Source organism: Cyprinus carpio, chromosome B5 (genome assembly GCF_018340385.1).
Source record: "Cyprinus carpio isolate SPL01 chromosome B5, ASM1834038v1, whole genome shotgun sequence".
Classification (NCBI taxonomy): domain Eukaryota; kingdom Metazoa; phylum Chordata; class Actinopteri; order Cypriniformes; family Cyprinidae; genus Cyprinus; species Cyprinus carpio.
Window position 1 is genome coordinate 1,433,000 of NC_056601.1, and position 23,990 is coordinate 1,456,989.

At 34.1% G+C, this 23,990-nt stretch overlaps 1 protein-coding gene across 1 annotated transcript; it reads right to left on the reverse strand.

Moving 5' to 3' along the window:
* Nucleotides 1-23,908, reverse strand: LOC109090183 (sushi domain-containing protein 2-like). Its single transcript, XM_042723532.1, is given in 15 exon segments — nucleotides 1-348; nucleotides 4,347-4,443; nucleotides 13,104-13,280; nucleotides 14,344-14,622; nucleotides 14,780-15,028; nucleotides 16,187-16,345; nucleotides 16,416-16,559; nucleotides 17,688-17,956; nucleotides 19,175-19,260; nucleotides 19,437-19,687; nucleotides 20,771-20,911; nucleotides 21,668-21,835; nucleotides 22,207-22,355; nucleotides 23,281-23,479; nucleotides 23,585-23,908. Coding segments are annotated over 15 exon segments (2,508 nt in total). The 5' UTR covers nucleotides 23,664-23,908; the 3' UTR covers nucleotides 1-287.
* Nucleotides 23,909-23,990: the final 82 nt, after the last annotated feature.

Below are 23,990 nucleotides of genomic sequence, written 5' to 3' on the forward strand. Positions count from 1 at the left end.
CATAGCCAGACGACACACATCTAAAATGAACTTCACAGCATCTACAGCAGTATAAGTCAATGTTACAGACCAGGTGGATATTTCTAGAGGCAGCCATTAATCTGATCATCAGACTGTTTACAATATCAGCAGACACATCAGTCAAGACCCACACTAAACTACTGTCCACGGACAAAAACTAATGTTAAAACAAAGAATGTTAAATTAGAAACATAAGATTTAAACAAGTCTAATACTGTTAATAAAATCTTTTTACAAATGTCTAAGGATGTACACTCTGATGACCATCACAGGTGTGACCCAGGATGCTGATAGGTCACCTTGTCGTCTTGTTGTTTCCAGGCCTCTCTGAAAGAAAAGAAAAAAGAAAAGAAAACATAACCATAATTAATATGAATAATCATCAAACATCAGACTTCCAAGTGCTGAAATTGCATGTTTGTGTGCACACACACGCACACACACACACACACACACAGTAGCACAGGTATATTTGTATCAATAGCCAAAAATACATTGTATGGGTCAAAATTATCCATCTTTCTTTTATGCCAAAAATCATTAGGATATTAAGTAAAGATCATGTTCCATGAAGATATTTTGTACATTTTCTACTGTAAATATATCAAAACTTAATTTTTGATTAGTAATGTGCATTGTTAAGAACTTCATTTGGACAACTTTAAAGGCGATTTTCTCAGTATTTAGATTTTTTTGCACCTTCAGATTCCAGATTTTCAAATATCTGCATCTCGGCCAAATATTTTCCTATCCTAACAAACCATACATCAATGGAAATCTTATTTATTCAGCTCAATTTAAAAAAAAAAACTGACCCTTATGACTGGTTTTGTGGTCCAGGGTCACACATTTGTCCCCAAAATGTGGTTAGGTAGGCACAAACATACACACACACACACACACACACACACACAGGTCTCCTCCCTTTGGCTACCCACAGGTGTACAGAAAGCCCTGTCTCTTTGGTTCTGTCCGCACCATTATGTTCAGAAACATCCTCAAGGCATTTTCTATACGACATTCCAAGAGCTCATTAAGACTGTCATCTTTTTCTTGCATGTATAAATCACAGCCCAACAGACCACGGTATGAGAAGTAGTTTGAAAGCAGGTGGGTATCATTTATATGTACATCTGGAGCACCCCCGCATACAGACAGCTTCAAACCAAACACAAAAGAACCAAAATACAGTAATGAATCTAGTAACTAAACTTCAGATGCTGAAGAACCGATTTATCAATTTAGAAACAATTCTTTTAGATATGAGCGATTTGTCTTTCTTACCCAAGCCCAAATATTAAGCGTGAATTTGGCAGCACTATATAAACTATTTCCATGAGCCTTCATAATTATAAGATACAGCAAATGTTAAAATGTAAAAAGTGTTTAGAGATAGCCATCTCTCCAGTACGGGCCCCGGCATTGACTTTGATGTGTGATAGGACCGGAACGAGGAAGAGTAACAGCACATCAGAGTGTGTGTGTTTTTTTTTTTGTGTGTGTGTGTTTGTTGTTGTTGATTTTTTTGTAGTAGGGGGGAGGGAGTGCTGATGAGTGCTGGTGGGAAAAATAGCTGGAAAGTACCAGAGTGTCTGGGTCAGGTACGCACATAACTCACACACACAGATGAAAGCAGGAACAAAAGAAACACAACGATGCCGACACAGATACATATGTGGCGACATAAAGACAGACATACACACCACACACACACAATCACAGTATACGCATGTGTGCACACAGAAGGAACTGAAGTGTAGTGGAAGTAACAGACAAATGGAATTTTTTTTTTTTTTTTATCTGTGATCAAACAAAAACACGGTTGACCCATATTTAAACCTTAACATGCCACAAAACCTGTCCCTAACCTTAACCGTATCTCACCTCAGTAGAAGTAAAACTGTTTAGCAATACAACATGGATACAATAAATACATTGCACATACTGTAACTACTTTTTATTCTTTAATTTTATTTACAAGCAGTAGTCAAAGGGATCGTTCCCCCAAAAATGAAAATGAAAAAAAAACGCATGGTGGAGACTGACCCAGAACAGAAGAAATTGTTAAATTAAGTTATTTTTGTTTTCTTTGCGCACAAAAAGTATTCTTGTAGCTTTGCAAAAATTATGTTTGAAACACGGATGTCTGTTTTATCTCTGGGCCTTGATTGTGTAAGGATCCTTGCTGTCTATGGAGGGTCAGAAAGCTCACGGATTTCGTCAAAAATATCTTCATTTTTGTTCCTAAGGTCTTATGGGTTAAGAATGACATGCTGTTGAGTAATTAAAGACAGAATTTTCATTTTGGGTGAACTACACCTTAAAAGACACTTAATATAAAGTATGGCATTAATATTTAATCCGTCCTAAAAAATAAAAATAAAAAATACTTGAGAGGCAAAATTGCAAGATATTCAGACTTGCTTTCAAACAATATATATTAAATGACCACAGAGAGGATAATTGGTATAGAGAATGAATGGATAGATATTAAGTTCATTCTTAAAAAAATAAATAAATGTTTTTCTAATGGGATAAAAAAAAAAAAAAAAAAAAAAAAATAAAACAAGCAATTCAGCCCAAGGAGATTTATCTTTTAAGAATGTTTGTATTATTAGTTTTTTTTTCTCCTGTGTGTATCTATAGGATGAATTCTATGGATTTTTCTCATGCAATTCAGTGTGCGTTTTGCGATCCAAATGGGGACGCAAAATTTTCCTCAGCAGAATAGTAAAAGAGTGTTTTACACTGATGATGACCTCTATTGTTCTTAAATTAAACTAATAATAGCAGCAATACAATAACCTTAACTGTAACTCTGCTCCTTACAGATTCTTCCATCTGTTGATTTTTTTTCCCTAGACATTATTTTAGTGCATTTATTAATCTATATAGTGATGATGGATGGTTTAAAATGTTTTACGAATATAGCTAGCAAATAAATAAATACATACATACATAAATTAAAATGAAACAAAATAACACGAACAACAGCTCTGCTACAAAACTTTCCAATACGGCTCTTCTAATTCTATCTGTAGAATGGGACATGCTCAGTTAAAATAATTGAGTTTTTATATGTGACAGTATCATGTTGTTATGTTAGCAACACTGCAATGCCAAACTCTATTGGAATCAATTGCGAGCTATTCTAATTTATCCGCCTGTGGATGCTGCCTATGTAGGAGCTCAGGTTTTGAAGCAGAGCTATTGTGTCTTAAGGTGAAGAGTTAACATATCTGAACGCTTACTGTATTTAAATTGTCCTAGCATGAAGACAGAAAAACTAGAATTAGTAATGTGCCTGACACATATACCTGCATGCAACGAGAGGCCCTGATTACTTGCCTGTATAACCACAAATATAGGGGTCTGTGATGGTGTCACAGCCTTGAGTTTTATCAGTGCGTTTGTAAGGATAGGAGAGCGGCGGTACATCTCTCTCAATACAGGTGTGCACTCTCTGATTACCTTCCCCCACAGGATGAAAGAGGGATGGGTTTATGAGGGGCAGGTGAGACACATCACCCCCCATGGCTGAAACTCTAGACATGATCTAACTGACAGCTAGAGGCTTTACAACCGGGAGAAAGGAGAGGGAAAATTACTAGAGTGGGGGGCGGAGAAGGTTAGCAGAGAAGAGTCAGTTAACGTCTTTTTTTTATTTGTTTATTTTTTTGGAGAATAATTATGTAATCACTATTTAAACTGACTTGACTTCAAAAAACAAACTTATACACAATTATATATCCATCTCTAATAGTTAATCTCACGAGGATGAGAGTGAAAATGGACGAGGAGAGATAAGTGGGTAATATAAATCATGCATTTATGCCAGAAAACAGTTGAGTTCTATCATGTCTGTTTTTGTTTGTTTTTTTCTGTGGAGAACATACACTACCGCTCAAAAGTTTAATGTTTTTTAAAAAAGTCTCTTCTGCTCATCAAGGCTGAATTTATTTGATCAAAAATACAGAAAAAAAAACAGTGATCTTGCAAAATGTTATTACAATATAAAATAATGGTTTCTAACATTACTGCTTTTACTGTATTTTTGATCAAATAAAGGCAGCCTTGGTATGCATAGTCGTTTATTATTATAGCTATTCATATAGTGTATATAGTTATTTATTGGTAGTATATTTAATCTTGAACTAGGCATATTCAGACTCAGCGATACAGCAAGGCTTTGAATGACATGCACATGAGTAAATGATGCCAGAATTTACTTTTTGTATCAAGTATTCTTTAAAAAATTAGATTTCAACAAACATTCTAAATACTTCTACTAAACAGATGAACAACAAAAACACATTTGTACTCACTTCTTCTGTTTCTTTGCGTACACAACGATTGCTATCACCATGACAACCAACGCCAACACCGCACCAACACTCCCCAAGACAATGGCCAGCGTATTATCTGTAAATAAAGTGTTAGTACACATTTGTTAGCAACTAATAATGAACCATTGTGAGACACTTTACACAACATTTGCATTCTGTACATTTACGTTTACCACCCTTACCCAATGTAACTTGAAGTAATGCATACTTCAAATCAAATAGTTGAAGTCATTACTCAATGTATGTGAAGGAATACAACAGCTGGCAAGCAGTATCCAAACCTGCTTTGCATTTAGTCAGTTGTGTGCTCTTGATAAATGGTTAAATAATCAGTGGAGCTTTCCAATGCAAATGATAATGTGTCCTTTATTAAAACCACAAGTCTCTTTTGGCCTCAGGTTGAATTCCTGACATGTCAACGGAAGACATGTTTGGTTAAACAATTTGTGAGCCTTTTTGCCAGGTGCATTTCGCATGTCATTCTGACACTGGAGAAATCTTTTGACAAATCCAAAGCAAGCTGAAGGACACATGCACACAAACACACACACACACACGGCCTCTGATGTCCTGAGATCTTCCTGAAGTTTCCAATTAATAAACCCATATGTGGGTGATTACAGCTCTTGCTGGCATATTACTGCAGGATGAAAGTGTTTATGCACACAGGTTGATCAGAACCAGTCCCATTGAGAGGAACGTGCAAGCGTCATCTAATAAACCTTGTTGGGTCTTAAGAATCTCACTATGGCATTCTTAAGGTGTTCAGTGGTGTTGAGTCCAAGTCAGCAATTACATTCTTAAATGTGCTTTGGGACACTCTTTCAAAGTCTTTGAGGATGCTTTTGCTTGTTTTATTATCAGGTCCAAGTGTGCAACACACGTTCTGAAAAGTGAAGCCAAATCATTTCGATGGCCATCTGTGGCTGGCTGCAGTTCAGCTCATAAACCCCGCCCTCTCCATGTAAACAAATTTTTTTCCCAAAGATGGTTTCCATTATTTTAGGTAGTTCTTATCACGCTGACGTATGTCCAAGTTCTAGTTTTTCTAATCAGTTTGCAGTTTGGCTTCACTTTTCTATAGTGGAAGGAAGTGGTTTTAACAGTCTATGATCAGGTCAGTCAGACGACTTAGAAAAGTAATTGCATAGTTCTCCTTAAAGGGATATTCCACCCAAAAATGAAAATTTTGTCATTAATCACTTAACCCCATGTTGTTCCAAACCCGTAAAAGCTTTGTTCGTCTTTGGAACACAATTTAAGATATTTTGGATGAAAACCAGGAGGCTTGTGACTGTCCCATAGACTACCAAATAAGTTACATTGTCAAGGTCCAGAGAAGTATGAGAGACATTGTCAGAATACTTCATCTGCCATCAGACGTGCAATCTGGGTTATATGAAGCAACGAGAATACTTTTTGTAATCCAAGAAAACAAAAATAACAACTTTATTCAACAACTCCTTTGTCAACGGTCTCCTCGGTGACTCTCCATATCACCGTATGCTCTTCTGTGTCATCCGTGCCACAAGAATGCGCTGTTTCTACGTATATTTAGCTTTGATTTGAAAGAAAACAGTGCATCCTTGTGGCGCGGCTGATACAGATGAGCATTCGCAGCATACGGTGATATGGAGAGACACAGAGGAGACTGTTGACAAAGTTATTTTAGTTTTCTTCTTTTATTAAAAAGTGTTTTCGTTTTTTTTTATATAACAGATTTTGCGTGTGTTGTGAGATGTGGTGTTTTGTGGAGGAGTTTTTTATATTTTTTGTGGATTTTGACTGTTTTTTTTTTTTGGCAGTCTATGGGACAGTCACAAGCCTCACGGTTTTCATCCAAAATATCTTAAAATGTGTTCCGAAGACGAATGAAACTTTTACGGGTTTGGAACGACATGGTAAGTGATTAATGATAAAATTTTCATTTTGGGGTGGAGTATCCCTTTAAAGGCATACAATTTGAGGTGTCCATACACATTCCCTTTTTTCTTTTTCATTAATAGAATTAAGCAAGAAAGCAATAAATTGATCAAATGTGACAAACACACATTTCGATTCATCAAAGAATCCTAAGAATTAATTTTTATTTTAATACCATTTAGATACTATTATAGTTTTTAATTATTTGAATTAGTTTATATTTTTATTTTTTCTGTTTTCATTTGAATTTAATTTAAAGTTTAGTATTGTGTTTTTATTTCTGTTTTTTTAAAGGTCTATATAGTTTTTATTAATTTTTATTTTGGTTTTAATTCAAGTTATATTATTTCAGTAGATCAAGCTAAACTAAATTAGAATGAGAAATGCTACCTTTGCAACTAGCTGAGATCACATTTATAAAGTTTAGATTTAATTTAAAGTTTATTTAAAATAACGAAAAAGTTTTTTTATGGTTTTAGTTTCAGTTAACAATAACAATCTGTTATAGTTTTCACAAAAAAAAACAAACAAACAAAAAAAAAAAAAAAAAAAAAAAAACAACAAAAAATATATATTTTGCTATCAAATATAGATGCTATTTCTGCAGGTGACCTGGGCCGATGCTGATGACACGTTGGCTTGGGAACAAGAAAAAGAGCAAGTTAGTGGCTAAACTCGCGCCGTCAGTTCTGTTCTGCATCATATTCCTGCTCTCTCTGCAGCGGAGTTCAATCTGTCACAATGCATTTTCACTGGCGGCTGTGTCTGTCATTTCTCTGAGCCCCCTCTCATCAAGCCATTCTGCATCCTCCAGGGCCTGTGACTGTCTCATCGGGATGTGCACTCATATGTGAGTGTCCTCTATGAATAAATATCTCTCTCTGTTCTTGGAATTTGGAGAGATGATTTCTTTTTCACGTCTACTGCTCTTCCTAATCGACTTCTTTGCTTCCCTGTAGTCTTCTTTTCCCCCATCTTGTGACTCTTTACGGAGAGAGAGTTATAACCGGTGTAATTGGACAAAGCGGTACAGCATCAGTGCCATATGTAGAGACTCAGGGCATCTGCAGAGCAGTGACGCACACTTGTACAAACACAGAGTCCAGATGGGCTTCATGAGGTCAGACCCAACAAAACAGCGCTATTCACTCTCAAAACTAGGGCTGCAACATCAATTCGATAAAACTGGTAATCAAATTGACAAGAATCAGCCTTAAATTTCATTACAGATTAGCTGGGTCCTTCAACAGGAACAATGCATTCCCATTAAAATAAATAAATAAATAAAATTGTCTTCTTGTTGTTAAAGCTTGTGTATTTACAGGTTTTAAAACACACTTCTAGTATATATATATATATATGACCACACATTGGATTGAATGTGTGTGTATATAATATGTATATATATGTGTGTATATATATAATCAATTGAACACAGTTTTATATGTGTGTGTGTGTGTGTGTGTGTGTGTGTGTGTGTGTGTGTGTGTGTGATGAAAAAACAGTTGAGATGCTTTAAATTGACCAAAAGTAACAATAAGAAGATTTATAAAGTTACAAAAAAAATTATAGCTCAGAAAAATGTTGCTCTTTTCATGTTATACACAAAAATAACAATCTGAAAAAAAAGTGTAATTAATTTGTAAAATTACATTACATTTTAAATGTATATACAGTAGATATAGTCATAACATATTTTTTTTGTACTTTATGTACTATTAGAAAAATGGCAAAAAGAGCACCAGAAAGGTGAAGTCCTCTCCTCATAAAAACAGAAAATTTGCGAAAATAGAAAACTTTTAAAAATATTACTGTGGGGGAAAAAAAAACAAATACCAGAACTAAATAATTACATTATTAACCAGTTACCAACATTATATCCATCTAATCCGGAACAAGAACCATTTTTGATTACATCTGTAAAAAAAAAAAAAAAAAACAGATCTTGTTTCATTTCTTTAACCAGTTGAAATCACAGATTTATATTTGAAAAACTATGCACACGTTTTTTGGGAGATGTTTGAAATGATGATTAATTTAGGAAATAATTGAGAGAATTTTGAAATAATTATTGGTTGCAGCCCTGTCCTTTTTGTTAAACTGCACTTTTCACTCACTTTGCTGCTCTTTGCTCCTCTGAATATGAACGGTGCTGGAATGCATGCAAATAACTAACCGTTGAGGGTTATTTGCTGGGGGTTCAGAGCGCTGTAATGGGAAGTCAATTACAGGCCCGGGCAGCTCTTTGATCCCAGCGCCACTGACATGCTCGAGGGGTATGTGGGCTAGAATGTCAACCTTTATCAGCCAGTAGCCAAAACAAAAGAAAGAGAAGGAGAGAGCGCGAGAGGGAAAGCAGAGGAACAGATAAGAGGGAGAACGATCGCTGAGACCCCACATTGTCTTGCAACATGGGAGTAAACAGAGGTTTAGTGCGACTATCAATTCAAGTGGAGGTGGAGCCCTGAGCCCCTCGCTCACTACGACACATGTCAGCTCTTAAGAGCGCCAGACAAAGATAATGACTTTAGACAAGCTCAGGAGCAACAGATATGGCCATGAGAATGAAAAGATGTACATGTATGGATGGGGGTTATCTGTAGGTTGTGCTTTCATGCTAAGTAGAGCGGATCTGTGCGAATCCTTTATGACAGCTGAAAAATAACTTTTGCAAATGAAAAAAAAAACAAAAAAACACCAAACTGGTCCCAAGTCATTCTTGTGAACAACACTGTGGATGTTAGTAGCTAAAAATACACATTCAGATTCAGAGAAGAGGGGGAAAACGCTGATTAATCGCAATTAAAACACAAAATTGAAATATGGCTTAGTGTGATTATCAAATCACAAAAGCTGCGAGATGTCCAGTGTGTTTCAGAGTGAAGCGCAGCACTGTGTTTATTTACACGCAAGCAGCATGATCCAGTGTTTCTAGTGTCTCAGTTTCAGTAAATGCTGCTCCACATGAACTCCATCTCTACATCTGCTCTGAGTTTGGGCTGCTCATAACATGAACCCAACATGTGCCAACTATCTTTCCAAAATTGTAATGAGATGCGCTTATAAACCGGCTGCTGTCAACAACAGTGAAGCTTTAAGTGCTCCCTGCGGGCTTCCAACAAAATACAAGCTTGACAGCTTTACATTCGAAAATAAAGAACTTGAAATTTTACTTTAATGTAAAAAAAAAAAGTATTATATTATTTTTCTTAAATGCAGGTGGGGGAGAGAAAATAAAGAGAAACACGTAGACAGAAAGAAAGAGCAAGGCAGGTTAAGAGGAGGGGAAGATAATTAAAAACAGAGAGACAGTTCGGGTGAATGAACATGTACAAAGGAAGGGGAGACAGGTGAAGAGAAAAGAGAGTTAAAGAGGAGAGAAAGACAGGAATAGAGAGAGGTAAGAGGGATTAAAGATATGTAAAGATAGACAGACAGGTCAAGAACAAACATGACAGACCTGTTAAGAGGACAGAAAGACAGGTGAAGATGAAAGAGAGATAGATGCATAAGAAGAGACATTTAGGGAGAGAGAGAGATATAAAGGAGAAAATAAGTTAAAGAAGAGAGAGACAGGTAGGCAGAGAAGACAAAAAGTGAGTATAAGTACATATAAAGGTGAGATAATTGGTATAAAGAAAGGAGAGAACAGTAGGGAGTCACCGAAGACAGGTGAAGAGAAAACAGAGTCAGTTTAAAAGAGAAAGACAAATAAAGGGGGATGAAAGACTTACAAACACAGAAGAGAGAAACAGGTAAAGAGAAGACTAAGACATATTAAGACGGAAAATGGAAGTGATAATAGGGAGAGAGACACATTTATGAAGAGATGGATACAAGGGTAAAACATAGGAAAAGAAAGACCGTTAAAGAAAAGAGAGACAGGTAAAAAGAAGTGAATGACAAGTAAAAAAGAGAAAGCGGTAGAGAAACAGACAGACAGGTGAAGAGAAAAGAGAGAATGAGACTGGTGAAGAGGGATGAAAGTTATGTAAAGAGGATAAAAAGGTAATGAAAAGAAATGGGTAAAAATGAGTGAGAATAAGTAGAGAGAAACAGGTCAGAAAGTAAGACAAAAAGACTTAATAACCTGTTAAAATCAGTGTTTGTGACCCTGAGCACAATCTTAAAAATAAAAGTGCTTAAAGGAGAGATATTATGCCCCTTTTTACAATATAAGTCTCAGGTGTCCCCAGAATGTGTCTGTGAAGTTTCAGCTCAAAATACCCCACAGATCATTTATAAAATCATTTTAAAAATGCCTATTTTGAGTGGAAGCAGAGACAGGCTGTTTTCGTGCCTGTCTCTTTAAATGCAAATGAGCTGCTGCTCCCCGCCCCCTTTTCCAGAATAGAGCTGCATCATTACAGCTCCGACCTGCTTAAAACATCTGTTTTGGTTCTGATTATCATGCTTTGAAATCATGCGTTTTAAACTTCGGTTTTCTGAGTGCACACTACAGAAAGCAGCAGTCACAGCATGTGAGCACTAAACTAAGTTCTCATTCACACACAAGTTTACGTTAAAAACACACGAGTTACAAAAACATTCAGTTATGTCTCTGAAGGTTTTAGATCTGTGTGGCAGCAGCAATATACAGTAAATAAATGAATGAATCCACTGCTCTGTTGTCTCCTCTGAGGCTGGGACTCTAAACAGTGTTCTGTGCTCGTCTGTGCAGCCGAAGACAGAACAGTTCGTGTGTTTCGCTCAAACTTTCGCCAATGCATTAGAGCTCGTACACAGTTGCCGCTTGCAAAATCAAAATGATGACGCCGTGGGTGTAAACTTACAGATTAAGGGGCGGTGATATTATAATGAGATCCCTTTGTGACGTGACCGAGGGAGTGAAATCAGACGCGCTCGTTTTTTCAGACGCTTACAAAGTTACTGGGTTAATCTTTTTCATGTTTCCTTGGTTGGTAGATGCACAAGGGACCTGATTATAGCACTTAAAACCTGGAAAAGTCAGATTTTCATGATATGTCACCTTTAAAAGGTTCTTTACAGCGATGCCATAGAAGAGCCCTTTTTTGGTTCCAAACCTGTGAGTTCAATGAAAAACCTTTATCTAAAAGTTTCACAGATATGCTTATGAAGTTGGATAATAAACTCCACGATCATTATCTATTCTGTTATCTGCTTTATTGATTTAGAAAGTGCACTGTACGCAATGTACTTCTACTAGCAGCAAATACTGATCAAGATCACGTCCAAAAGCATTGGATGAACACTAACACTACTGCATTTATTTATTCGTTTTCCCCAATATGAATTATCCAACATGTTTACAATAGCGTGCATCCAGTAAATTCAGCACGAGATGATTTGGCTGTGTTTTGTGAAGCGGGTTGTTGCTTTGTTTTGGCTCTCGGGTTACACAGCGAACCAGCGGAGGGGGGGTTCTCTGCAGCTGCGGAGCAGATACACGCTTCATGTGTTTGATGGAGAGAGTCCAGATCAGATTCTAAACAGATCCATCCTGAAGATGCCTATCGAGGGGAAGTACAACGCTCCGCTCAGATGAGACCGAGGGGTCAAGAGTTAACAAGCGCAAGTACATCCAGGTTTAAACTTTCTATTCATCGAATAATCCAGAAAGAAATGTATCAAGGTTTCCAAAAAAATATCAAACAGCACAATTGTTTTCAACACTGATAATAATAAGAAATATTTTTTGGGGGAAAAAATACCTGGAGCACAAAAGCAGTCTTAAGTCTCTGGGGTATATTTGTAGCAGTAGCCAAAAATACATTGTATGGGTCAAAATTATAGATTTTTCTTTATTTTTCTTTTATGCCAAAAATCATTGTGATGTTAATTTTAGATGAAGATATTTTGTAAATTTCCTACTGTAAATATATTAAAACTTCATTTTTGATTAGTAATATGCATTGCTCAGAACTTCATGTGGAAGAGTTTAAAAGCAGTTTTCTCAATATTTAGATTTTTTTGCTCCCTCAGATTCCAGATTTTCAAATAGTTGTATCTCGACCAAATATTGTCCTCCTAACAAACCACACATCAATAGAAAGATTATTAATTCAGCTTTCAGATGATGTAGAAATCTCAGTTTTGAAAAATTGACACTTAAGACTGGTTTTGTGCTCCAAGGTCACACAGTAGAATGATTTCTGAAGATCATGTGACACTGAAGACTGGAGTAATGATGCTGAAAATTCAAAGGAATAACTTATATATATATATATATATATATATATATATATTATATATATATATATATATATATATATATATATATATATAAAATCAAAAAAGAAAACAGTTATTTTCTTTTGTTTCTAAACAAATAAATGCAGCCTTGAAAGCCCATAAAATTTTTTGAATGGCAGAGACAGCATTTATTCGACTTATATATGTAAAACCATCTATTCATATTGGAATATTGAGGAAAACGTACAAAAAAAAAAAGAGAATCACCTAGCCTTTAGTGTCTCAGTCCCCACACTCTGGAATTCTATTCCCATATTCTATTATTTGCTACAAGATTTCAAAACCATATCTTTTCCTTTCTTGTTTTTTTTTTGTTTGAATGTTTGATATGATTATTTAAATGGTTTTTATGTTTATCTGTATTTTGTTTATCTGTTCTGATATTGCAAAGTGACCTTGAGTTTGCAGAAAGGCGCAACATAAAATAAACATTATTATCACCTACTAAAACCTTCTAGTATCTCAAGAGATTATGAACTTTAAAAAGAGAAACACTGCCATCTAGTGGTGTGCAGAAACTTGTCTGTGAGTCATTCATCAACAAACCCAAGCTTTTTTTTTTCTTTCATTTTTACCTACCAGCCACACAGTGTGCATCTTCTCCTGACCACTCGCCGTCCGCTTGACATGTGCGTTCATGGGACCCGTGGAGACCGTATCCACTGTTACATGAGAATGTGACATTTGCCCCTTCGAGGTACAAGGTTCCTTCCTTCTGACCGTGGTTAGGTGGTGACAACCACCCACAGGATTGCACTGAGATCACAAAATCACAGCCGTTACAAAACTATATAGAGATATTATACAGATAACAGTCAGATGATATGCAAGTCTCCAGTGCTTCATAACTGAGATATGTGTGATAATAGTGTGCCGCTGGTATTTAATCTGAACACGATGCTGTGTAAAATTCAGCAACAGCTGAAGGTTGTTTTGACGTCACTATGTAATACTGGCATCGGTCTTTATCCTCATAACCAGTTATAAATACATAGCATTTGATAAGACTTATATGAGCATGTTGTAAAAATCTTTTAAAAGTACTAAAACAAGCTTCAGGTGACCACAGTATACAACTATTTAGAAGAAATAAAATAAAATAAAATAAAATAAAATAAAATAAAATAAAATAAAATAAATAAAATAAAATAAAATAAAATAAAATAAAATAAAATAAAAAATAATATAATATAAAAAATAATATAATATAAAAAATTAAATAAATTAATAAAATAATAAAATAAAATAAATAATTTTAATATAAAAATTTAAAATCGAATTTTAAAATATATTTTTATATTTAAAATTAAAATTAAATACACCACAAATTTTCTGTTGTAAATTTAAGCATGAGTCACAAAAGGCTGTTGTGCAGTAATTTTATGTGTTTTTTAGGCTTAATGCAAGAAAATTAAATACAATATTACCCAAAATGATCAAATTATTATTATTATTCAATCAAATGTGCTTCATTAGTCATTTCATTAACTACCAGCTGTAGGCTGTACATGGTGCCATTTGATATAGAAATAACTGATGCATGAATACATAATTCATCTGTTGAGTACATATACTGTATAGGTTGTACAAAAAAAAAAAAAAAAAAAAAAAAAAACTTTGACCGTGGCTCATCTAGTTTGATTTCTGGTTTGGTATTGAGTGCCAGATAATGTGTGTTTTTTATGATGTGTTTTTTTGAGTTGCAGGTTTAGTAGTATGTGTAGGAGTATGGTGTAGATTATAATTTATTTTAAATAAAAAATGTAAAAATACACGAAGCTTTTGCACAATAGGTTCCCAGTGAAACTGCTCCACTTACCGGGCTCCAGAGCTTTCTTGGTGGACGTATGACTCCGGAAGGCCAGCAGTGTGGCATTGCCTTGTTCCAGACTGCGCATGCTTAGTGTGTCGTATTTACAGAACGAAGCCCCCTCTCCGGCACAGAGGCTCAGCGCCGGCTCCAGCAGGGGGTCCTCTGGGTCTTCAGTCACGGAAAAGTTTGGGATGAAAGACGGATCATGCTTTGGGGCATAGTAATACTCATTCAGGAGGAAGGTAGAGTCGTAAGTAAAGAGTGAAGTCTCATTCGTAATGGCCCCTAGAGAAGAAAAACATGGCTTTCTGCGAACTGACTTTCAATCAGCAAACTGTAGCTTTACAACAAATGTAGCCTTTCTTAAATAGAGTTCATAAAGTAAATGATATCAGATGACAAGCAGTGTAAACCGTAATGTAAAAGTGACGCAGTTACTCACAGCCAGCACAGTAGGTGAATATATCCTGCGCACTGCTATTGAGAGAGATGACCGCTCCATTACTAGAGGTCAGATCATCTTCTGGGTCGTCATTCATTGTGCCGAGCAGCCCTAGCGTGTGGTTCTGTAAGTCATGTGGCAGTAAAACAGTAAGGGTCATGACCCCTTCACCTGCCCTGACCTCTACCCCCGTCCCCGACGGAAACATCACCGTCACATTAGAGGCTTTAGGGGAAAAAACAAAAACACCTGGAACAAGACAGAGTAACATAAATCAGTCTGCCAAGCATAACAGATCATGATTTCTCATCTTGTACATCTGCTGAAATAATATTAACATTTAACAGTATTCACAGAAAGTGTGAAGGTCAGTGATTACATTTATCAATACTTTCATACATTAATTTATTTTGCAAACATTGTTTGTAATAAACTCACTACTCTCTCTGAAAAAAGAGAGAGAGAGAAAGAAACTTACCATGAATAAATCATTTAAAGATACAAATATTTTAGTTTTGCTGATAATTGTTGAAGGGGCTAATTAAAATTGTATGCATTTTACAAGAATACACTACTGTTCAAAAGCTTGGGTTTGTTAAGATTTTTTTAAAACATTTTTATAAAACTTATATAAAAAAATAAATAAAATGAAATCAAAATACAAAATAAAAAAATATATAATAAAAAGCAATAAATAAAACTATAAAATAAAATAAAATAAAAACAAAATGCATTAAATAAAACAATAAAATACAATAAAATAAAATTCATTAAATAAAACTATAAAATAAAATAATTTGTATAAAAAGCATAAAAAAAGCATTAAATAAAACTATAAAATAAAAAGCATTAAATAAAACTATAAAATAAAAAATAAAATAAAATAAAAAGTATTAAATAAAACTATAAAATACAATAAAATAAAATTCATTAAATAAAACTATAAAATAAAATAATTTGTATAAAAAGCATAAAATAAAATAAAAAATAAAAAGCATTAAATAAAACTATAAAATAAAAAGCATTAAATAAAACTATAAAATAAAATAAAAACATTAAATAAAACTATAAATTAAATAAAAAGCATTAAATAAAACTACAAAATAAAACAAAAAGTATAACTTTTTATTATTTTTATTAAAAAAAGACTGCATTCATTTGATTGAAAAAATACAGTAAAACAGTAATGTTGTAATGTTTTATATTATAATATATTTTTAAGCACAATTTATTACTGTGATGGTAAAACTGAGTTTTCAGCAGCTATCAGTCTCGTCTTTTGTCACATGATCCTTCAGGAATGTTTCTGATATGCTGATTGGGTGCTGAATTTTATTTATTTATTTCGTACTTCGAAACTGTGCTTGGCTAAAGCTGACTTTGAGAGGATTAATAAACTGGTCTTACCTGAAAGGTCGATCCATTTCTGCTCAGAGAAGGAAAGCACCTGTTGGTTCATTAAGACCTGCAGCTCATCTTCTTGGTCTCCGAGACGCACCTCGATGACATCAGAGTCTTTCTCCCTCATGGCAACCGAACTGAGTCGCGTCGCCATAGCAACAGTACCTGGAAGAACAGTTTTCTTAGCCCAGGTCTGATTCAATCCATCCTTGATACGGAAGCTTACAGAACTCACCATTCTCAAATCTCATTGGTTCAGTCCTGCCTTGCACAGACAGCTCACGGTCTGAGGAGTAAACCAGCATGTACTCTCCTTTCCCATTGAAGGTGAAAGTCACACCATCGAATGTCATAAAGTGGGGGTCACCAAGTACAGCAGCTAATGAAAAGAAGGGATTATTAAAATATAAAATACAATAAAATAAAAAGCATGAAATAAAAATACAAAATAAAATAAAATAAAAATATAATAAAAAGCAATAAATAAAACAATAATATTAAATAAAAATAAAACAAACAGCATTAAATAAAACAATAAAATAACATTTATTCAATAAAACTATAAAATAAAATAGAAAACATTAAATAAAATTATAAAATAAAATAAAAAGCATTAAATACAACTATAAAAATAAAATAGAAAACATTAAATAAAATTATAAAATAAAATAAAAAGCATTAAATAAAGTAAAAAAGCAATAAATAAAACGATAAAAAACGATAAAATAAAAATATAATAAAAAGCAATAAATAAAACAATAATACTAAATAAAAATAAAACAAACAGCATTAAATAAAACAATAAAATACAATAAAATAACATTCAGTAAAACTATAAAATAAAATAGAAAACATTAAATAAAATTATAAAATAAAAAACAAAATAAAACTATAAAATAAACTAAAAAACATTGCATTAAACTATCAAATAAAATACAAAAAATATATAATAAGAATCATTAAATAAAATAAAAAGCATTAAATAAAATTAAATTATAAAATAAAAATCATTAAATAAAACTATAAAATAAAACTTCAAAATAAAAAGCATTAAATAAAGCTATAAAATAAAACTTCAAAATAAAAAGCATTAAATAAAACTATAAAAATAAAATTCATTAAATAAAACTAAAATAAAATTCATTAAATAAAACTAAAATAAAATTATAAAATAAAAAGCATTAAATAAAACTATAAAATAAAACTTCAAAATAAAAAGCATTAAATAAAACTATAAAATAAAACTTCAAAATAAAAAACATTAAATAAAACTATAAAATAAAATAAAAAGTATTAAATAAAACTATAAAATAATTTTTTTTAATAAATTATTTAATAATATTATATTTTATATAAAAAAATTTTATATAAATTTTAATATTATAATATAAAGTGTATAATATAATTATAAAATAAAATAGAAAATAAAATAAAAAGCATTTGACAATAAAATTAAATAAAAAATAAAAAGGAAATAAAATAAATGTATTACAGATATTTTCTTTACCGACTCTAGGAGGACGATATGTTCTGCAGTCACTGGACGGGCGGTGAGTGAAGTAGTATTCGCAGTTGTCTGACCACAGGCAGCAGTAGTAGAAGCTGATGACATCATACTTCCAGTGAGAGAACCCTGGAACTCTGGGTGGTTTCTTGTATGGCGGACTGCCCCAGTCGTGCCCTCGATCCGGGGTGCTGCCACCGATAGAGTCTCCCGTGAGCACCTGAGCTCCAGTGCTGTCATAACAACACTGCTGGCCCGCACCATACTCGGGACTGCAAGACAAAAATACATCAACACACTAAATATGACACACAAAATTAAATGTATTCACATGGATGAAAAAGCATTATAAAAAGTTTCGTTTTGGACACCGTCTACTGTGTGATTCTGTTATTGTCTAATTTACACACATGCACTGATATCAACATAAAATAATAATAAAATTAGTGATCAATCAATATATTTGGTAAGTACATTATAAAATGTACTGTATAGATGATCTGCATTTTCTTTTTTTAACTAAAACTTAAATAATTAATAATAATGACACTTAAACTGATCAATTTTCCATGCCACAATGCACACACACACACACACACACGCACACACACACACACACACACACACACACACACACACACACACACAAAGATTAAAAATAATCAGCTGTCAATAGGTAATTAAAATAATGAAATAAGCATAAATAAGCATAACATATGTTATGCATAAATAACCATAACATAAATAAGCATAAGCATAAAATAAGCATAAATAATGAAATAAGCATAAATAACTTAATAAGCATAAGATTTTTTGCCGTACATTTCTGTCATAGTCACCACTAATAACCTACTCCTAATTATAATGTAGAAACTTTACATTTTCTGTAAAGCTGCTTTGCAATTATTTGTATCATGAAAAGCGCTATACAAATACACTTGAATTGAACTGAATTTAAATAAATCAAATCACACATAAGCACAAATCAAGAGAGCATCAACTTGCATGATGGTTTGCTCACAGATTTTGCACAAACAACCATTTGAAAGACAAAAAAATTCATTTGATAAGACATATTTGAGTAAAATTTCTCAATAGAGATAGATGGCTAATCTCCAAGTTATTTGCCAGTGTTTTCAGATCATCAGCACTTTTTTCATAATGCTTTGCCAAGTACATTATGTAAACCATTGGGCAGAAAATGCATCGATTTTAAACAAAAGGCTTGTTTCAGGATAAATAACCAGTGGGTGATTATGCTTAATATATCGAGAGAAACAGAAATTGCGATCACAGTTAAGTATGATTTCTCACGAACTGACTCAAGCTATTGTTCTTGTACAGCAGAATTCGCTGCATCTCTATAGTTAAGTCTATAGTAAGTCTCCATAACTAAGTTTCCAAACTTGATTCTGCTATTTTTTAAGTTTATCACTAAGCTGCTTTGACACATATACCGCTATAGAAGTAAAGGTGACTTGGCACATTACCTGCCCTGAATGGCTCTGACGCAGTGAACTGCACCTGGATGGTAAACACAGAAACTACCTGCCTCGATATCACAGCCATAATCGGTCTGAAAAATAACCACAAAACTCATCAAAAGGAGCTCTAATATAGACACTTAAATATATGTAGCTATATTACATTTAATTAAAGCTGTTTCACCAATGCATCTATGATTACAAATACAAATTCTCAAATAATTATGATGTTGCACAATGTCAGATTAATTTATTGCTCTACACCTACATGAAATCTTCCGGTGTCAGCGCGGGCCTGGGCCAGTGTGCAGGGACAATCGATGATCTCAGTCAGGAAGTTGGGCATTGCTTTCTCTTCTTTATCCCAATTAATGCACTTCTCCAGGGCCCAGCCTGCAGAGTCCTTCCCGAAGGCCTCCTCAAGATGCCAGGCGAGCGCATGCTCTTCACTCCACAGGGCGTTAACATTCCTACACACACACAAAAGGATGTCTTTATTTAAACATTTGGATACTGGAACTATAATATTTTACACCATTTAATATCAAAACTATCAAATACTAATACTTTTGGGGAGTAACTATTTTTAGTAACAGTATTGCATAATTTAATTTCAAGATAAATGGGTTGCACTTTATTTTAAGGTGTCCTTGTTACAGTGTAATTATACATTTAAGTACCGAGTAATATTAATTAAATACATGTTCTTACTGTATGGTTAGAGTTAGGATTAGAGTTTGGCTTAGGGTTACTTGCATGCAATTATGCACAACTTATTGTTATTATAATAGTAAGTAGATGTAATGTGTAACAGGGACACCTTAAAATAAAGTGTTACCAATGAATGTAACTGTAATCTGTTACAGTTACTGAAGAAAGGGTTATTAAATTAGTTACATATTAAAATGTTAACGATTACAAATATTTTTCAAACATAGATATTTGATTGATTTCTTTCCCAAATTGCATTGACTGCTCTAAAATATGAGACACCAATGTTTCAGGAGTTTAGGACACATGCTTATTTGATAACTGTTTTAATTCCTATTTGGATTTATGCACATGCTTTATTTTTTAAGATTTTTTAAGACACTGATGCCAGTGTTTCCTGTCATATCTATGCAAAGATTTGATTTCAAAAACAGCATCATAGCTATTAAACCAGATTTTGTTATGATTTCAAATCTGTATTTAACCACAGAATGATCTTAAAGTAAAAAGAGGTTCTAAAGTCTGGTTTTGTGCTGGATGTACTTTAAAATGAAATGATTTATGATCTTAATTCATGTGATGAAGAATTTCAAAAGTCTACTGTAAGGTTAACCCAGCCTGGTTTAAATGTTTCTAAATGATTAACAGTTGAAAACATTCATTAGAAATTTAGGAAAGTAATTGAGAATAATCAAATGTAATCAGTTACATTACTTTAATGAAGTAACTGAAATAGTTACAATACTTATTACATTCTAAATAGGGTAACTTATAACCTAAACTGTAACCTATTACATTTCCAAAGTAACCTTCCCAAAACTGTGCATGTCTAATATTAACTAATAATAGTTCTTATTGGTGTGCTTCTTGTTTTTTGGTGGTGGGTGTGACGTGTGTTCTCTATTTTTCAAAGGGGGTATGGTTTTTCGGCGATCTGTGGGGTGAAACTGAAAACTCCACTGTTGGGTACATCCCTGCCCACAGTGTACAGATACTTCCACTCCGCCTCCCAGTTCGCAGAATACACCTCTCCTGTTAGTTTATCATAATTATATATTATCTCCTGTAGGCATTTTCAATAGACAGTTATAATGATAAACACACTGACAGACAGATATATAGACAAAGAAATTGAAAGACAGACAAACAGAAACGCCAAAAGAAAGAACAACAGATTGACCATCAGAGAGAAAGACAGAAAGACCAAGAGACAGAAAGGCAAAACGAATGACAGATATATATTTTTTTAACAGACTAGAAATTTATGTTGGCATTAGAGGAAGCACATTGGCATGCATGGTTCAAATCGTACTTATCTGACCGCCATCAATTCGTGGCAGTGAATGAAGAGGTATCATACCAATCACAAGTGCAGTATGGAGTACCTCAAGGCTCAGTACTAGGACCGTTACTTTTCACGCTCTACATGTTACCCGTAGGAGATTTTATTAGGAAACATGGTCTTTGAAAGACTGACCGAGAGTATAACAGGAAGAAAAAAACAAAACAAACAGGCAACAGACAGAAAGTCAGAATGAACGGCTGACAGGAAGAACAACCTGAAAGAATGACAGACATACAGAAAGATTAAATGAACGACCGACAGAAAGAAAAACCGATAGACAGAATAATAGAGCAATGCAAACATCAGAAAGAACAACTGACAGACAGAATAACAGAACAAACAGCCAACAAAACAAACAACAGACATAAATAATACAATACAACACTATTATCGCACAATGGACAGACAGAATGAACAAAAAATTAGTGGATGGATGGACTCACCAGTCTCATTGTAACCCCACAGCTCGATGTTGACTCTCTCTGCCTTTAATAGAGATGAGATCCAGGTCATCTTTAGATCCCCGCTGACGTCAGGAGTGCCGTAGTACTGCCACTGTGTGGCATTGACCAGACTGATCTTGTAAACAGGACTCAGCTTACTGTGGTGGACTAATCAATCAGACAGAGCATCAATCAATCTTATCCTAAAAAGAAACTCTTCTACATTAAAACTAAATTACTGCAGTGAACTTGCTAATATCATATGCTTCAGGAGGTCTGACAACAATATCTAATCAGGCCACTATGCAATAACCATACAATCATAACTGATATTAGCTAGGAACAAGACTGAAGGAATGTTCTAGAAAGGAATTCAAAAGAAATGTCTCCAAGGTTAACAAATAATGTCCCAATACTTTTGAAACGGCATGCATTTGATCAGATTATTTGGAATAACTTCCACTGTAACAATAAGTATTCAAATAAGGTACACTTTCATTGACTTTCCCTGGGTGTGCACTATGATTTCTGTAGCTCACCTGAGAGCCACCGCCCTGATCTGTCAAAGCTGACTCCATCTGTGGACACCTCAAAAGAGATCCAGCCCAACTCGTAGAGCAGAGGAGTGATACAGTGACCCACTCCGCTCTCATCCACATAGCCCTCCGTCAGAATCTCTGAGTTGAACCTGTAAAACACACTGTGCTCAGCACTGTAGCACTGATCATATCCGATACACTTATTCAGAGCGACTGAGGATATTCGCCCTAAAGTGGCAGTAACATGAGAACCTTTCCATCTAATCTCATTCAGCCTTCACCTGTCCTTGAGGATTTGGGAGGAACCAAATCAAGAGCAAAACCTTAAGCCAAAACTCCCTTAATGCCATAAAAATTATACGTGATTGCTGAACATTGTGCATTAGTATTCGGTTCTTGCAAGTGTATTACTATATAATATTATATAAGAAGTAATATTATATAGTAATACACTTGCAAGAACCGAATACTAATGCACAATGTTCAGCAATCAAGTATAATTTTTATGGCATTAAGGGGGTTTTGGCTCAAGGTTTTGCTCTTGATTTGGCTCCTCCCAAATCCTCAAGGACAAAGTTTACAAGGTTTATTTGGAACTATAATATTACTTCTAGACAACTGCAATAAGTTGATCTCATATATATATATATATATATATATATATATATATATATATATATATATATATATATATATATATATATATATATATATATATATATATATATATAATTGCTATGTAATTCATATGAGTAGGTATTCTTACGGAAAACTCTCAATTTGTTGTTTGTCACTCCAAAACATCATATGCATTTGGAATTTGCTTATAAGTTATTTCACTATATGCTTAAACATTAAGATTTGTACTCATGGAAATTACTAAAGTAGTCAAACCTGTTCATTAAAAGGGGGTGTCCCAATACTTGCAATATAGTGTATCTATAACGCATGCAGGTTTGGACGACACAGGAAATATTTTTTATTTTCTTTTTATTTGTTCAGTGAACTTGCAGTGTTGATGTATAGTAGATGTGTGCGCTTCAGAGAACATCAACAGATTTCTGGCACTCTTACCTGCAAGTGAGGTTAATGTTCTGCTCAAATGTAGCGTTGAGGATTTTAAAGTCTGTGCCTCCCAGCAAAGATCCAGAGTGTGGTTCAATGTCAAGACAAAACTGTTTATAATCAGCACAGCAGTCCCTCAGAGATTCACATGTTGAATGACAGGAGCATGTGTTAAACTTCTCTCCACAGCTCCTGGCACAAGACTGCGCTGAGGAAGGAAGACAAGACACATTGCTGCAACTGCATTTTTTTAGAAGACAGAATAACAGAACAACACTTGGTTATTACTCCAGTACATGCACAAAGAACTTACCAGCAGTCCTGGATAACAGCTGAAGAAGCAGCACCATGAACATACAGAAATGGATTTTGTCCTTGTATTTGCACAACATTGTTTCTGGCTAGAATAACCCGAGATGTTTTAATATCTACTTAAAGGGTCGTATGCAGACAGTATGAAACACATTATGTTGTTCTCTCAGTCCTGACATTGTGACAAAGGTCTCTCTCTCTCTCTCTAATGCACCTTGTAACTGTTTAACAGTCAAGGACTCGCTGCAGTCTGCAGGCAAGAGGCAATAAATGAAACTCCTGGCACAAGAAATGTGCACATCATTTATTTGTTCCAATGCTGCTATCTTTGCAAAGCATTATCATTACACGTGCGCATGCATAAGGATTGTAAAGTTTTGAACTTGTTCCCCCTGCAACTTGTTGAG